Below are 19,032 nucleotides of genomic sequence, written 5' to 3' on the forward strand. Positions count from 1 at the left end.
TACTGAGCTGCTTCAACTGCTATTTATTTTTTTATTTTTATTTTTATTTTTTATCAATAATTGATCAAAGAGATGATGGCACTCCTGCATTGGCCCTATAAGGTAAGAGTGTGATGAAGGTGTGCATATGCATTACTCATCCGAATTATATTTCGAGTTTCGAATACTTGTTATCAACCCCAATCCCAAGACTCGAATGCAAATATACATGTATTATGAGAAGAGTAATGCTATATACCACGTAAATATTCACTACTATTTTACCTTGTTGACGTTACGTAGCATTGTCGATACACCATGATTGTTTTTTTTTTTTTTTTTTTTTTTCTCTTTTAACAAGGGTTAATTTTTAAGGTGAATTAGCAATGCCATATTGACATAATAAAATAATAATAAGATAGTATAGTAGTATATAGCATTAGTCTTACCATAATAATATACTAACATTACCTCTCATAAATCTTCTTTCCATAGGATTAATTATTATTATTATTTTTTTTTTAAAGAAATCGACTGTATCTAAAATTAATAACAATTTCAACATAACACTTTACAGAGATGATATCATAGATACAATGCGAAATTTCCTCAATAAGATCATTCTCCACGCTAAAGGATAAAGTTTCATTTGCTAGACAATGGACTGCATCATTTAAATGTCGCTTGTCACGATTAATCTTCCATTTTTGCAATTTCCTTAGAACTCCACGAGCCTCCTCAATAATATAACCATAGCGACTTTAGTTTCTACCATCATTTCGTAATGCTTGCAGTACTTAAAGAGTGTCTCCAAAATCACCCTATAAAAACCTAACTCGTGACAAAATTGAGTGGCCCTTAAAGTAGACATAGCCTCTGCAATATCGGGCACAATGATATAATCTTTTGGCGCTGACAAAGTTACCAACACCTCTCCCATACTATTTCTAACTATAACACCAATACCAATTTTTCTTTTATAAATATTTATCCACAGCTGCATCCCAATTGACTTCAACAAAATCATCCATGAGGGCTTCCCATCGGATATTCTCTTTACATAGGATTTATTGATACAACATGTGAAGGGATTTAAATTGAATTATATTGTTTGTAGCTAGTGTTAAAGTAGAACCTTTAGATGGACGGTGATTACAATGCAACTTATAGGAAAAAAATCAAGAGCCGCATGTGTACTAAAAGATAAGGTTAAAAATAGGATTTTTATTTCCCTTTATAAATAAAGGTGATGTAACTTTTAAAATTACCATTAACTTTCTTCTAACATTATTCGAGAGCCTTTGTCTCATCGGAGAAGATCCACTCCAATAAAAATGCATATCAGCATTCTGAGTTTTATTCTTCTCGTGTATAATATATATAATATTTGTCTGCAAAATCTTAAAAACATAAATTTAAGTGATTATCTTCAATGAATAAGTACTTGACTTCAATCCTCTTAAATCCCCCTTTCCATGGGGTTAAACCTTAGCCACTTTTTAGCTCGTTTGAATAGTAATTTGACCTTTAAAAACATAATTTCACCTTTAAATTCATTACCTGGGAGTTGGAAACACAAATTGTTCCAAGTTTTCAAACTACAATTTTTTTAAAATGATACACTTTTTCGCGATATTGTTTAAAATCACACTTTTAACTTGCAAAATCACATGGCCAAACAAAATCTTAATGCACGCACTACCACAAGAGTTGCTTTCATTTGTCCTCAGATATCAGTTAAAAACCCAAGGATCCATATGCAATACTCTCTTTCTTTCCACCCAACTATAACCATAAAAAAAATGACATGGTTACTCCAAGAGCTGAAGTAAATTACATGAAGATTTTATTAGGAAATTAAGTGCAGTGGGTACATGGGGGATAAACCCTAAAGATAACAAAACTCACCTCAGTTTTAAGCAGTCTGCTAATCCTAAGTACATTCTTAAATCTACCCTCATCTGTACAATTCTCTAAATTTCAACAGCACCAATCATTTAACCAAAAAAAAAAAAAAAGGCTTATATAAGTTGGGAAAAAAAAATGATATGACAACATGCTGCCTATGGTCTCACCAGCATCAAATTCAACAGCTCCTGTAATTTCATGGTTTGCAGCATCCACCACTCTTCTAAGACAACACTGGCTCGCATATGGCAGCTCTTTGAATTCGGCTTGCAGATAGCCCCCTTGCTACATTTAAGGCCAACAAAAGTGAGAAGGACGACGAAAATTACTTGTGTAGCCTGATTCAAATTCAAGCCTTTTGAAATGAGCGTGAAGAAACCCCATGGAGAAGTCTGACAAAACCCAAGAAACTAAGTTTCCCATCTGAGTGTCTTATCCAGTCCTGGAGAACCACATGAACGGGTACGGATGGGCTCAGTCCAAGTTCCTGGGAAAGAGTCGAACAAAATTAGTCCTGTGATCCATTTGGAGAGAAGCATGTTTCTTAGTTTTAAGCACTATGTTTGGTTGCTGAGAAATTGAAAAATGTCTGAATAAAAAATCAATGTGGTTATCAAGTAGAGCCATAAACAAAAAATCCCTACTCTAAAACCTTGATATACTTATAAATATGGTTATGTAATTTTTTTTTTTTTGATAAGTATATGGTTATGTAATATATACTCGCAACTCCCTCTTTTACCCTCCTTAGTGCTTACCCCCGAACATGGCAGTTGTAGAAAGAGAGTAAGCAAATGAGATTAAAAAATGTTGTAGAGGAAAACTGACATGACAACTGCCACCTTAGGGAGTAAGCCCTTGAGAGTGTAAAAGAGAAAGTTCATGTAGCATTTCTCTACTAGCAAAATGCATCAAAGAGAGAGAGAGAGAGTACCGAGGCAAGTTCCTCTATCATAATCGGCCTGTTCCCATCCTTCTCAAACAGCTCATAGGCAAGCCTTGCATGTTGTTCCCAACTCTCCGTTCCTTCCAGTTGATGCACGCTTATGGCAGCCGCACAAAATTCTTCAAAATCCAATTTTCTGTATTGAATAGTAGCAATCTGCAACATGCATGAGTAGAGAATCAGATGCCACTCTTATATTTACATTTTTCTATCAAGTAAATTTTCTGTTTCTTAAAAATAAGACAATCAGTTATAACAAACAGAAATATGACTATTAGAAGAATTACCATGTTGGCATAATCTAGGGCCCGTGAATCCTTCATTGCATCAGTGGAGTTCTTTATCACGCCCTGCTAAATCCACTGATATTTATAATGGCTCCAGAGAAAATTAAAGTAAGAAAGGTTACAATTAAGAAAAGAGCTGACCGTCTTAAAGTTCTGCATAGAGATAAATCCACTTTTATTAGGCCCTAATTGTGTGAATTGTTCCTTCAGATAAGCTAGCTGAGCTACAGTCAATGTCTTTGCAAGAGCCTGTCACAATGGCAAAACTTCACACAATTACTGATCACAAAGCATCCGACATTCACATTAAAGATGGTATAATTAAGACAATTTAGCAAACAGTACTACCACTATTCATGGCTTCTATGGTAACTATACAATTTACATACAAATTCCAGATGAATTCTACTCAATTTTGCTCTGGCTAGATATGTTTTTATTTTTCCTTTTTCATTATCTTTTCTGGATTCCTTTCTCTACCCCCTTTTTTTCTTTACGAAAGGAAGGAGGTAGGAAGGGGTGGGGGGCTGGTCTGTCCATATTGCTCAGAAAATTAATGGTCTGGGAGGACAGAAGTATGTTAGGTGTTCCTGTCCAACCTTATATTAAATTGATTCGACCTACCAATTAAAACATATTACTGTTTTATTCTGAAGAACCTTAGAAGCTTCAAGCTTACAAGATAAACAGACTGGTAAGTTCGGGTTTCTTGAGCTGATTTTAGAGCTTCCTGTTAAGTATTTCTGGTAGCAGATCAAAATCATACTTACTGTCAAATCTGATAAATAATAGATTCAAAGTAAGATAATGCCAAACGAAAAAAAAAAAAAAAAGAAAGAAAGTGAAAAAGGAAGAAGGGATTAATTATTTTGATCAATCCATTGCCAGATCTAAGACATCTCTCAGGCTTTTCTTTTCTTTTTTTGGTTTTTCATCCGGGTCTCTTTTTTGGGGAGGGGGATTGCAGTCGGAAAATAAACAGGTTGGCCAAGCAGGAACTTTTAGGTGGCCTAACCTCAAGTCCAACCATATGGTTAATGAATTGGTTTTAAAACCAGCAAGTACCTTCACTTTTTACATTTAATAGTTCTCATATAGCTTATAATATATACAGGCTGGCATGTTCATTTTAGTCAGCCTTAACATACCAGTACTCAAGGTCCGCTCTTTTAGAATTATTACAAATGGGTTGGCTTCGATTGGAAGGTTTTGAGCAAAGAAAAAGAATCTAAAAGCAAAATAATCACACAATAACTGTAGAAACCACTAGATTGCTAGATTGGAAAGACTTCTCTGCAGTCAAATCTAAGGCATACAATGAAACAAAAAGGAAAAAGAGAGAACAAAGGAAAAAAAAAAAAAACCCTCTAAATATGAATACATACCCCCAATGCTGATTTGCGTAGAGAAGATGAGCATACGTAAGCTTTAACCAGCTTAAACACTATCATATCCAATGGTATCTTGACATCCTGCTGATTGGCCAGCCATGGATGACCTAGACAAAAATTTGGGCTGTGAGCAATTTTTAGTTTAAAACAATACCATTGAGTAAGAAAATAACTGCACAGCACCTAAGATATGGGGAGCTGAGGTATGTGGAAGAAGTACGCTCAAGGTAACTGCCTTCCCATGTCCCCTTAGTTATTCAATTGATTCACCAGGGACAAACTTGAAGGAGAAACTATGAAAGTGACTTTCCAATATGATTTCATTTTTTATATACCAGCGGCAGAGTCCAGAACTTTAAACAATTACACATTATATGCAATTTTTCCTTGAAGAAGACTTGTACAAAATTATTAATCTGAAATCCTAGCAACTATTATAATTCCCTGTAATGATTGTTAAACCTCAAGACCAACAGAAAGCATTAGATAGCAGGAAATCCAATTTCTACAATAAAACTTAGCTATAAGACAAAGAAAAGCATAAAATATAAGGTATAAAAAGCAATTGGTTTTCAACCCTATCATAATTTAAGGCAGCCTGTGTAGTTGATTCAAGTTCACCACTGGAGTTACAATTATGGACTCCTTTTAACATAGGTACCCATAGGAATCTTTATATTTGATAAGAGAAGGGAAGTGGCTTCACCATTCTAACATATGAAATTTTCCCCTACATCCGTCTAATTTAGGTTGTTAGCATACATGTGTAAGTTTTATTTACATCAAACATGCAGCATGGCACCTGCCTACTGGTTGTCCTGTAATAATTGAATCATGATAGCAAATTAAATAGCTTCAGAAACTTACTTAGAGCCTGTGCAGCAGTTAATCTCTTACGATAATCCTTGTTCAACAACCTCTTCACAAAGTCTATTGCATCAGCGGACAAGGAAGGCCAAGGGGCTTCATCAAAGCTTGGATCTGCCTTGAGTACAGCTCGGAAGATGCCGGATTCTGTCCGGGCCCAAAAGGGTCGGCTTCCACATAAAAGAATATAAGCAATTACACCAATACTCCACATGTCACCTTCTGTTCCATATGATCTATGTAAAACTTCAGGAGCTACATAATAGGCACTTCCTACAATATCGTTCAACCTCTCATCTGCAGAAACTTCTAATTATCAGTCCACAACCCCCACTTTTCATAACTAATCAGAGAGAAGTAAATCTTAGGTAGTAGTCCTGACCTGGCTTCACATAGTCAGAGAGTCCAAAATCAATGGCTTTAAGCGGGGAATTTTCATCCGTAGATGTAAAAAGAAAATTCTGAAGCAGAAAGAAACGCATTCAGAGAAGAGGATTTACAATACTGAAATGTACAGATATATTAAATGGAAAATATTCACATGCCATATCATTAAATAAACAACAAACAGTTTAAAGACTCATGCCAATTAGTTGATCTAGCCATTGATACAACAAAATATAAATAACCAAATAGATATATCCAAGACATGAATGGGTGCGGTCTGGGAAGCGTTCTTCCCATCTTCTGGCTTCCCTAAGTGATAGTGGGAAAAAGATATATCCTCGTTTCAGAGGTGTACTGGGTGTCAAATCTGAAATTGTGATACGTCTCTTAAGGAGTGACATTAATACATCCAATCAAGGGAAAGCCCCAGCGTAACTCTAGTTAGAATAAAGGAACAAAAAATCAATATCATATTCCTTCCCAATTTTAAAGGCTATAACCAGATTCAAACTATAAGAGGAAGCTTTAACTGTCCACGCAACACATCCCTTCCTGGTTTCAGCTCAAGTTCTTCATGTATTTTCTCTTGGTGCACCGATTACTGAATCATATATAAAGTAATGAATTAGTCCATATGGACAACATTTGCAGCTTTACTAATGGTGATTTTTTAGGTGATTTACAAGAGAAAAAAATTGACAAGAAATACCATACTTCTGTTAGATAGCCTATTCATAAGGTGATCATCCAATTTGACCGCACGACGCTTGAGCTTAAACACCCACTCTGATCCAACTTTTTTTTTGAACAATAATTTTTACTAAGAGGAGAAGCAAAGCTACGAAAAGTAAACAAAAGAAGCCACGACCCTAATGGGGTCGAAAATTTAGAAAGTTAACAAAATCTACAAGATTAGAGGAAGAGACATTAGAAACAAAAGTTACAACCCAATCTACAAGAGCTCTCAAGAAGGAGGATTTTAATTGTACAACGTTAGACTAGCGGTCCTAAAAAAGACACCGATTTCTTTCTTTCCAAATGCTCCACATTAGTAAACAAAGCATAACTTTTCATATGGCCTCTTTGGATTGACCCCGACCTTGTGTCTTCCAATAGTGAAGTAGCTCTAGGATATTGCTAGGCATGACCCACAAGACTCCAAATAAGATTAAAACCAAGTGACAGACCTCGCTAGTAAACTCACAATGGATGAGGAGATGGGGTAAGACCCCGCCTCCTAAGATAATCAATTGTGAGGATTTTGGCCAAAGTTGTCATCCAAGTGAAGAAAGCAATACGAGGGGTGGAGCCTTCACCTTCCAATCTCTCTTCCAAGGAAAAAGACAAGACTCTCCATACTGTAGTGAAAAGTAAAAGCTCTTCGCATCAAACACACGATTACCTCCTGGGGTCCACAACATTTTATCTATCTCTCTTGGATGGGTTTTTGAAGAGTACAAAAGATCAAGGAATGCAACAAGAGGAAATTTTCTAATGGACATAAGTGCCAACAACGTCCAGTTAATCCAAAACTAGGGCCTCTTTGTCACGAGCGATGGAATAGGTTCTGGGAATAGGGGCTTGAGATTTGCTTCTCCACACCATACATTCTGCAAGAAATGAAGGCGAGACCCATCTCCTACTCTGTAGGAGACCAAGTTGGTGAAAATCCCCCAGCCATTCCTCATATTCCACCCACCCCATATGGTGCTTGAGTATCGTCAGAGCACCAGCCCCCTCTTTGGATCCCATACTTCTCAACAATAACCTACTTCAATAAGGAATCCTCTTCTTGAGTGAATCTCCAAAGGAATTTACCCAAGAAAGCTTTATTAATCAACATGAGGTTTTTCACACCCAACTCTCATCTAGGAACCGGGAAGCAAACAGTCTTCCACAGTTCACCATATGGAGCTTAGGCTCTCCATCAAAAACATCCCGAAGAAAATCCCTTTGAATACACTACAATCTTCTAGCTATACCGGTTGGTAAGTGGAAATGGGACAAGTACATAGGTAAATTGAAAAGCGTGCTCTTGGTAAGAGTTAGGCAACCACCTCAAGAAAAATAGATCTTCTTCCAACTAGCCAATCTTCTTTCCATTTTTTCAAGTACCCGTCCCAAATAGCTTTGGGCTTGAAAGAGGCGTCCAATGGAAGACCTAGATATTTCAACTACAGAGAAGAAATACTACAATTCAGAATGTAATATACTCTTCTTGAAGCGGTGCTTGACCCACCACAACTGATTTTGATTTCCGAAGATTAACCTTCAAACCCAAAATAGCCTCAAAACACAAAAGAATATACCCCAAATTATGAATATGGTCTTAATTCACATCACAAATAATGAGTGTCATTTGCAAAAAGAAGATGATAGATCTCCAGAGGAGTAGCGTTATTGAGGTTGATTTGGAATCCATATGAATAACTCCCTACCGTAGCTCTAGACAACATCCTACTAAGAGCCTCCATGACAATCACAAATAGAAGAGACGATAGCAAGTTCCCTTGACGGAGGCCCCTAAAGCTTGCAAAAATACCATGCAGACTACTGTTAATCAAGATGGAGAAACAGGCCATGGAGATACAAGCGCCATTTCCTCCATTTTGAACCAAAGCAATAGCACCCTTGAAGATAGGAGAGGAACTCCCAGCTGACATGATCATAAGCATTTTCCAAGTCTAGTTTGCACAACACACTAGGAATTCCAGATTTCAGTCTATTGTCAAGACATTCATTAACAATAAGGATTGAATCTAAAATTTGTCTCTGTCCTATAAAAGCACTACGATTATTAGAAATGAGCAAACCCAACACTTATTTCTTTCTAAAGGCAGGGACCTTAGCCAAAATCTTGTAGACACTATCTACCAGGCTGATAGGTCTGAAATCCCTTACTTCCAACTGCCCAATCTTTTTAGGAATAAGGACGATGAAAGTAGCATTTTAGGCTCTTTTCAAACAACTTGTGTTCATGAAAATGATGGAAAGCACGCATAAGATCATCCTTTACTATCTCCCAACACGATTGGAAGAAAGCAATAGTGAAGCCACCCGGCCATGGTGCCTTATCACCATCCATACTAAGCAGCCACTGACGGACTTCCTCTTGAAACGGTCTTTCCAACCAATTTGCTTCTCCATCATCTAACAAGGGAAACTCCAATCCATCTAATTTGGGCTGCCACTAGACTATTTTTGTAAAGAGACTCTCATAATACTGGATGATTGAATCTTTGATCACCTCTTGATTGAAGGTCTCCAAACCATCAATGCTAAGACTGAAGATAAAGTTATTCCTCCTATGAGAGTTGGCAAGGCAGTGAAAAATAAACTCGTATAATGATCCTCTTCTTTCAACCAAGTCGCGTTGATTTTTGCCTCCAGCTAACTTCTTGCATGAAAACTACTTTCTCCAGGTCTGCTTTCAGCAATGCCCTTTTAACTATATCCTCTCCAACTAGAGGTCTTTCCTCGTCTAGTCAATCGATTGGTTTGGTGGTAGGGAACAAGCGACCAAGTGGAGTTGTGTCCATGGCTCCATGCTGTTTGATGGCAAACTCTCATCCACAATTTTTTAATTATTTGTTTGGGGGGGGGAGCCTGATGACAGGGTCCCCACATTTATTGCCAGGAAATTTAAAAGGAAAACAACATATGATATCTCCTGCCCATTCAAATGTTTTTCTTAAATCATATTCTGCTGAACATCATTGCTGGTAGTTCCCCAACTTCTACATAGTAACATTCTTAATTTAATCCTAACTCTGAAGAATGCAGAGTCTCAAATGATTCCCAATTCCCAAATCTGTCAGTGTCTCCAAGAACATAATTCCGATCCCCTCTGATGTTGGAAATAGTGGAGGAAACTAAAACAAAAGTACAGAAATGCTTAAGCAGGACACTAATTTCTGAAGTCATTTAGCAATTTCCTACTATTTTTCCTTAGAAAGATCCAAAAGGAGCCTTCCTGAAACAGGAAACCAACGCTTCTAGAACCAAATATAGATATTGGACAACAGAAGAACTATAGATGTTCTTCTAGTATAAGGCAAACCACAAAGATGGGCAGTGCATCACTACACATGCAGTTCTTATGTTAAGACACTAGATGAAAACCCACAATAACATGAAGGATGTGGATGTAATTGTTAAAAGTACTACTTGGTAAAATTAAAAGAATGAAAAAGAAAACATATATTCAAAAGCTGTTCTGGAATTGAAGAAATTTTCAGTGGTGTAATCAGGTAGTGTCACTATGTTTGATGACATACAAGACTAGGAAGCGAAACAAGGAAGTTGAAACATCTGTATCTGAGAAACCTCTCAAGAAGAGAACTTTTCTTTTTCCTTTTCTTTACCTCCCTCATTTTAGGGTGGTTTAATAACTTCTAATGGAGGAAATATTATCAGGGAATTTTAGTGACAGAAGAATTATTTGATAATCTTTTTGAGCCAATTACCTCCGGCTTGAGGTCACGGTGAACCACACCTTGGAGGTGACAGTAGGCAACTACACTTAAAATCTGAACCATAACCACTTTTGCATCTTCTTCCGAGTATTTTCCACCCCTAGTGAACACAAGGAAACTCAGCCAGTCAAAATGTCATAAAACAGGAAGGGATGGCATATCATTCCCACTTTATGTTTATAAAAGCAAAGAAACTTGTAAGAATATGGTTACCTTGAAAGTATCTTATCCAACAGTTCACCTCCTTTGCACAACCTGAAGAAGGTAACATATAAAAGAGGATAATAAACTTGAAAGACCAATTTAGTATCTTTAAGACAATTTTAAAAAGCAAAATTGTATAACAAGAAAGGTTAAAAGGATAAAAATTGATAAGCATGCATCCCAAGAAATACCGACTTTATCTGGTTACAATACAACAGAATGGTCGAACCTTTTCTCAAGTATCATCAGACTGTTCAACCAGTCCATCTCTATTCTCATGGAAAGCATCACGCACAAATTGATAACTTGGCAACAGTATCCCAATAATTCGGTTTATGAACATAAGTCAAATTGAGAAGTATGAATTATTTACATGGCAGTCACCTCTATATAGGGTTGCCACATGTACATATTTGGCATTTACTTCTCATGCAACCAAAAACTAAAATAAATTTACTCATGTCCCAGTGTGGCAATTATAGGCCATTGTAGACCATTTTATTTGTTCTTAACCAAAAGGCTGAGAAAGGTACTGTAACGGTGTAAGGTATATTATAAGAAGAATCGAAACAATCTGAACTTACTCCATCACTACATAAACATTGTCGTCATCTTCATAGGCATCATAGAACTGCACTAGGTTCTTATGTCCTGTTAGTGCCCGTAATATCTTTACTTCTCTCCGTACATCCTCTATAGCAATTGCTGTGGTCATCTGCAATAAAATCACCACTTTTCATAAGAATGCAACAGTCATTCATTTGTTTCCACAGTCCATAGTCAATAGGACAGCAATAATTGTTATGAACACAATAATAGTCAAGTGTAAAATTTCATAAATTTGGATACTGCTTCTTTTAGGACATTCCAACCTGAAAAGACACAGTCTATTATGCAAAGCACAAATATCTTAGATACACAACTCAGGGGAGTAAACAACATACTCTCAAAGATGATATCTAAACTGCACACCATACTCTCTCAACAATCCCAACAGATGAAAAGACAGATCAAAATGAGACTGTTAATGAAAATGCATTTAGTCTCGAGATATGCTTACAATCAGTTACAATGTTATACTTAAATTCCACCAGAAGAACAGAAACAACTTAAACCAAATATTTACATGAGTTAGAATTTAGAACAGTCCCAACATGTTATTAATTTCAAATAATTCTCAACAAACTTCTTCCATAGATAAAAATAAGCACCCAAAAACAAGAAGGATTCAATGAAGACATTGCATTTAACATCATTACTTAAACAAATAAAAAGAGTCGCATGGAGAAGATGAAAGAAGAGCAAAGTCACAAAAAAAACAGACCTTCGATTTCGGGATAACCTTGACAGCCACATCCTGCCCCTTCAAGCTCCCTTTTTTCCCCTTGGCCGAGCAAGTATAACCGAAATGGCCTCGCCCCACCTCTTCTCCAAGCTCATAATGCGCTACAAATTGCTTCAAGAACCCGAAATTCTTATCCAACGCAACCTCACATTCATTTCCTTCAGGGATTGAGGCCTCATTCGGCTTAACGGAACCGTGCCTTCGGGCAAGCAATGCACGAATGTGCTTTGCTGGAGAAGGAGGAGGAAATGGGCGCTTGAAAAGGCGCAAAGGAGTCGAACTCACGCTCGAGTTGGCGGGAGAGTTCTTGAAAAGACTGGGCAGGGGACTTGGGCTGTAGAAGGGAAAGTTTGAGGTCTTGCCGGCCTGGGAACGCGGCAACGGCTCGTTATCGCCGGGAATTATCGGGTTATCGGGTTTGGTTTCTGGGTTTTCAATGGGTTTTCCATGACAGAGTCCCATGGAATCGGAAACCAATAAATAGAGCACAAGAATTGCCAAGAAATCAACAAAATTTCAAACTTTGTGACCAGGAAATGAACAGTAAAAAGTACATAAATTTAAACCAGAAGAAGTGAAAATCTGGGAAACCAGATTGAGGAATTCGAAGCTCCAAAAACCGGAAGAGAATTTTCTATTCAAGCCACAGGATATGATCAACAAAACCAAGAAAGGATCAGCACACGAACTCCCAGAAAATCAAATTCCAAAATAAACCCAGAAGAAAAAAGAGAATCCCAGGAAGGAAAATTAATAAGAAAAGCAAATTAACTTTTCTGCTTAAACAAACAAATCAATGCCAGAGGGGAAAGCCCATAAAGACTCACCAGCAAAACAGGAAGCGCAAGATATAGCTGAAGCAGGGGAGGGAAATGGTGGTAGAAAACTAAACCAAGAAAAACCCAGTAAAAATTCTGAGACCACAGAGGGAGAAAGAGGGAAAAAAGGGTGGGGAAAAAGTGAGCAAAAGATGCTTGGCAGAGGCAACAAGGAAAGAAGAAAAGAAAAAGAAAAGAAACAAACCCAAGCCTCCTTTTTTTTTTTTTTTTTTTTTTTTTTTGCTTTATGAAAGCTTTTTATTTTCTTGCTACTTGTGTTTGTTTGTGTGGGAAAATATCAACTTTATTAGAGGCTGTCTCTGTTCTTCTCTAATAATAATGGAACTATGGAAGTGGGGTTGGGTTTTGGATCCTTCCAGCCTGTCCTTATTGATCCCAAAAAACTAAACAAAGGATTATATATATATATATTGGATTTCCATTATTTGTGATTATTGTAAGAAGTAAAGAAAATGAGCTAACATTGTCTGTGCGTGTGTATTTGAGCTTTGACTTGCTTTTGTCTGTCTTTCTATGTTAATCATATTTTCTTTTTCTTTTTTGGGTTTTGTATAAGAATCTCTTTTAGGAAATATTTCTAAGTATTTTTAAGCATCTTATTATCACCCCCCCACTTCTAATTCAATAATTGTAATAATTGAACATGGACAATGGGCTTAATCTTGAAATTGAGGGTTACAAATTATAATGTGCATCACAAAGTCTTTTTATACTCGACACAATAATAATTGAGGTTGTGACTATATAGACAACGATAGAATTTAAAAAAGACATGAGAATCCAACGGGTCATAATAGAAGGTGACGTATTGAAAATTGTGTATGTTTTTGCGCACGATGGTTGTTGTTAGAGTCGATATGGCTAATTAATAAGGAAGCTAACGAAGTAGCTTACTGTGAAACGAAAGCAATTATTTGCCAATCTTTGGAGGAATATCGGATTTCATTTAAAATATTAATTTTAATGATTGAGTGAAGGATTTACTTAAAATAAAATAATAAAAAAAAAAAAACTTGAAATTGAGGTAGTGTCGTATCTAATCTAATCTAATCAAACTTTTAGTTTTTGTTGTTTTTATAAGAAAGCAAAAGTTTAACACAAGCCTTCATTTGTAGGGTATGATGCCATTGATTTCTGTGTGCTTTTGCTCAAAAGTAGGTGCAGCAACTTTGGTGTTCCAAAATAAAGAGTCAGGTGTGATTAAGAAGGATTACCAATAGCTTTGTTCTTGATCAAGGCCTTAACACACTCCCACCAACTTAATACTTGCTGAACACAAAAGGCAGAGCATGAGTGGTTGGTGACCTAAGCATGGCGCTGCTTTACTTCACTCAGAATCTGTGAAAACCAGAAGATTAGAAAGAAAGAATAAAGGAAAACTTTATGAAAGAATAAAGACTATGGCATGATATTGATACGTGTCATGCACATGGAATTTGCTTTGAAGTTGGGGGATAGTGTGACGGATTCGGATTTTCAACAATTCCGTGCTCTAACTGCTCATAAAATGTGAGATAATTTGCATGGGGTTCACTTGCCTTAACAAGCAAGTGAATTGTCTGAAACTTGTTGGGGGCAGGGAGACCCATAAATGTTCTCTCACATTTATTATCCGAATTGCTAACAATTCACGTAGTAAAATTGCTAAAGATCTCAATCTTAAAAGGATCAGATGTTTTTAAGAATGTGCTAATCCACCATTTACATTAATTATGGGTAATATTTGAAAAATTCAATCTTTTTAATAGATATATGATAATAGTTGTGCACTATTTGGTGCACCGTTGAATTTGGGTCAGGTTTAGTAATTATAATGGACCCTCCTTTAAACCCAACCTTTCCTTGAGAAGTTTTCAAAGTAGAAGCTTCTATTTAAACCAAAATCAAACCATACGGATAACCCAAAACAAAAAAAAAAACAAAACAAAACAAAAAACAAAAAGCAAAAATTGTTAAATGGCAAATTTGCTGTTATCTTCTAGCTATTTTGCGAAAATTAATAAATCAAACCATTATTGAAAGTTTACTTATGTTTTGAAAAAAGCCAAAAGAAAAATATATCTAACACCTCTAATCATTTATCTCATTGGGTTTTTTTTTTTTTTTAAGACAAGCTTTATCCTCCTTTTAATCTAATACACATGTTAGCATATTCATTAATTTCTTATCAATTATTTCTTCTTCTTCTCAATTATACCATCCCAATTTCTTTGTCCACCTCCATAGCATGGCAATAGAGTTCTCATTTATACCTTCTTAATTTCTCTTTTCTCATTTTCTCCTTCTTTTTTTTTTTTTTTTCCTCTCTGCCTCTCTCTCAATCAATGGCAGATGCCCCCAAATTTTATTTTTATTTTTTTTAATATGAGTAATTTTTTTAGTTTTCTTGACCTTAACCCCTAAACCTCATTCTCCCACCCCTACTCATCTTCTTCTTCTTGACCGTTTGTAAAGGTTACGAATAAATGGTCGGTTTGGTAAGAGGTAGCCATCTAAAGGTTTAAAGCTGAAGAAGAAAGCTGAGATGAGAAAGAAGAAAAAAGATGAAGGCTGCAATGGTAACCAAGGCAGCAATCTTGAGAAGTAAGAAATCTTGAGATGAGAGAAAGCCTAAATTGAAGGGATTTCACTTAGGTAAGATAAACCTTATTCAAAACAGTTATTTTTAGAAGGAAGTCATACGGTGCGTTTTATGGGTAGCGGCACAAGTGACGTGGACAATCAGTTCAGGCAACTGGAGCAATTAATTAGTTGGGCTAGCCATTAGGCTGAAAGTTGTTGGGGCTAATGTCAAGTTGGTTAGCAATCTAAAGGGCTTTATTAAGGAAAGCACTTAAAAAAAAAATAATAATAATAATAATAAAAAAAAAAATCGGAACTACACTTTAAGAAAAGCTTGAAAATAATATATTTTCTAAAAATTTCTTTCAAGCTTTTTCTATAGATAAAAACTATATTTCTAAACGCAATAACAAATACGCTCTTGGTAGTGCAAATTAAAGAGCATTGCAATTTTAGACACATTATATTTTATATTTTAGAAAAATTACACTTTACCCACCCTCCCCAAAGTTGGCATCGTTTTTTAATTCGACTTCCAAAGTTTCAATTTTTGCAATCCACCCTCCTAAAGTTTCAATTTTTTACAATTCGGTCATTTCATCTGTCAAAGCCGTTTTGACTAACAGAACAGTGATTACATGCGACGCACGCAGCACGTGATCACTTTTGTAGTCTTCTTCCCCAAAATGCCCCCCACCCACACGCCCCCTTCACATTTGCTGCGAATGAGTGTCCGTACATAGCAAGTCTAGTTCATCTTCAAGACCCATCTTAATGACCCAACCATAGACAAATTTCCCTTGTATTAAATCGCCAACATCAGTATAACCCTTTAGAACACTCACAAGGGCTATCCAATCTCATTTCAGATTGCTCTGTCTCATTTGATTGAATATTCTCAACGCTTCCATCGGATCACCATTTTGGGCATACCCAGAAATGATGGAAGTCCACGAGACAACCGTTCTATAGCATAATCCATCAAACACAACCTTAGCCAGCCCAATCTAATCGCATTTTGCATACAATGCAACAAGCGGAATTTGCACTAATACATCCGACTCAAACCCATGTCTAAATATTTACCCATGAACTTGACAACCCATTCTAAGAGCTGGCAAGCCACAGCAAGCTTTGAGCACTAACGGAAAATTAAAGCAATCCGGACTCACGCTTGCCACTTGCATCCTCAAATACAGTTCAATCGCATCATCAAAATCTATTTCAGTTGGGTGTGGGTCAAGTGAGAGGGGCGTGCATGCATGTTGCAAAGGGATGTTGCAAAGCGACTTTGACTGAATGAATGGCTGAATTGAAAAAAATTGAAACTTTCAAGGGGTGGATTGCAAAAATCAAAAATCAAAACTTTGAGGGTCAAATTGAAAACGCTGCCAACTTTTGGGGGGGGGGGTAAAATGTAATTTTTCCTTATATTTTTGTACTAGTGCTTACATATTACCTTATTGATTTATCAATTATGACAAATATTTATGAAGTTTGATAAATATATTTTGTCATACACATACTGTATTATAATTTTTATTTTGAATTGTGATTACCATATTTTTATATTATAATTAAATAATATATAAATAGAAAAAAAAAATTATTATCATTTTATTTTGTTAGTTGAGTTCCGCCCCTACTAAGACAAATTTTTAGATCTGCCATTGCTCTCAATCAATGAAGATCTTGTCTTCATTAGTGATTCATCAAAGATGAATAACAAATCTCTTCCATGATGTCATGTGCCTTGTCCAAGTGCCATGTGTGTTTGGAGGAAGTGGAAGTCTCTGGTACTCTTATTGCACGATGACAGAAGCTATTATTAGGATAATGGGGATAATGGGCAACATTTATGTGTCTCATGGGCAGTTACGATGTAATGAGTAGTTGTTATATGAGAAGTTAGAGCATAATGGATGATTAATTTAGTGGGTAGTTAATGGGGAGTTACTTTAGTGGATAATTAAAAACCGTAAGAGTTACGTTTGAGTTGTTTAAATAAAGTTGCAGAAGATAGAGAAGGGGGAGAACCAAATTGATGTATGATGTTGTTTGTAATCCTTGTTAGGAGATTAGCTATTTTGAATTAGCTACCTATATTTCATTCCAGTACCTCTTCACTCAATAATTAATCTAATAATTTTTTTTTTCTCATTTTCCGTCCCCATTTACATTTAAGAACCTTACAATTTTTGGTGACCAGCTTTATTACACGTGGCTAATATTTTTTTTTAAAAAAACATAACATGAATGAAACGAATTGCCACAATGGCATGACAATAACTTAGTACGCCATGAACCCATGCACAATGTAAATATGTCTTGCAGTGATACATGCACCATAAACTGGGATTATTAGAGTCCATATCATTGTAATGAAAACATAACAATAAGGGAGACTAAACACTAGACACAGAGCTGACATAAATTTCTACATAAAAATAAAGTTTACATAATGTATTGATCTACATACAAAAGAATGGTTGTACAAAAGTGTCACATACAACACGAAGCCATATACAACATATACATTTTCTAGTTATACACATAGGAGTACTAAACAAAGGATGGACTAACTACTAGTTCGACACAAAAGCATCCAGCACACTACCGCCTCAGTCATCATAATAGCCTAAGTACATGTCATCAGATCTTCATCTAACTCTTTTGTACCTGTATCAACAACGTCATTTATGTGATTGTAGGGTTAACCACAATCTCACAGTGGATTAATGAGTCCTTGGTCTCAGTAAGTGTAGAAATCAATGACTTTTCACAATGAGCTAACATTTCGCTCCTACGTAAGTTTACAATAACAGCTACCGTAACTTAGCATTTCGTAGCTGATGATGTCGTAAAAGTCCTTTGAAAACATACTAGTTAGTTGTGAATGTAGATGTAAGCTTCGATCTCCCACTCAGAAACATACACATACAAACTTAACTAAGTCATATGTATATATATACATTATATAACTCAGCTATACCCATAGGCGTGTATTCACTGTTTGAGTGAACACTAGCTTACAAGTATATCTAAGCAATAAAATGTATAATTAAAGTCAACATGTGCAATTCAGTTGTAACGATATACATATGCTTTGTTCCATTTAGGTACATATGCTTTGTTCCATTCAAGCATATATGCATACTAGTCCACCTAGCATAGAAATCTCATACAGAAACCAACATAAAACATCATATGCAATACAAGCTATCCTACTGTAATGACATACATATGATATGTTCCATTCAGTCACATATGCATATTAGTACATCTAGCATGAAATCCCACACAAATCATATTGTAAAACTTCATAAATCACAATGTCATGCGTGCTTTCATTTCATCATCATCATATATCATAGCAACATATACCATCAACCTACGCCATCGTCATACATCATCATCATTATCATCTTATATCGTAACATCATATATCATCATCGTTGTCATACGTCGTCATATTGTTCACGTTTTGTATTTTCATGAGAGACCAGTTTCGTGACAGTCAAACCAATATTCAATCACTATTGGAACCGTCAACTTTGTCAGGACATCATATAGTTTTCATTTCGTTTCATTGTTCATGTCATGCTTATGCTTATGCTTCATGCTATTAAATTTGTATACATTTATACCATTTGTAGTGCATATCATAAATTCATGTAAACATGGCGTAAAGTCATGTAAATTATCAAAAATAATTGTTACCAACTTATATTATCATAACATATCTCAAACTTAGTAAAACTCATAGAAGACAATCATTAACATTTGTCAAAACATATCTCATAAACATTCCAAATCATCAAAGTATTATAAATCATGTTTAT

At 35.9% G+C, this 19,032-nt stretch overlaps 1 protein-coding gene across 1 annotated transcript; it reads right to left on the reverse strand.

The window, feature by feature from the left end:
• Positions 1 to 1,803: 1,803 nt before the first annotated feature.
• Positions 1,804 to 12,832, reverse strand: LOC132162604 (Protein kinase superfamily protein). Its single transcript, XM_059572876.2, has 11 exons — positions 11,769 to 12,832; positions 11,029 to 11,159; positions 10,454 to 10,495; positions 10,232 to 10,340; positions 5,761 to 5,839; positions 5,379 to 5,675; positions 4,506 to 4,618; positions 3,262 to 3,369; positions 3,121 to 3,183; positions 2,822 to 2,989; positions 1,804 to 2,374 (listed from the first exon to the last, which is right to left on the reverse strand). Exons 1-11 carry the CDS (start codon positions 12,249 to 12,251, stop codon positions 2,237 to 2,239), a joined length of 1,731 nt encoding a protein of 576 aa, XP_059428859.1. The 5' UTR covers positions 12,252 to 12,832; the 3' UTR covers positions 1,804 to 2,236.
• Between the last annotated feature and the right edge of the window lie 6,200 nt (positions 12,833 to 19,032).

This window comes from Corylus avellana, chromosome 10 (assembly GCF_965113065.1).
Source record: "Corylus avellana chromosome 10, dhCorAvel1.hap1.2, whole genome shotgun sequence".
Lineage (NCBI taxonomy): Eukaryota > Viridiplantae > Streptophyta > Magnoliopsida > Fagales > Betulaceae > Corylus > Corylus avellana.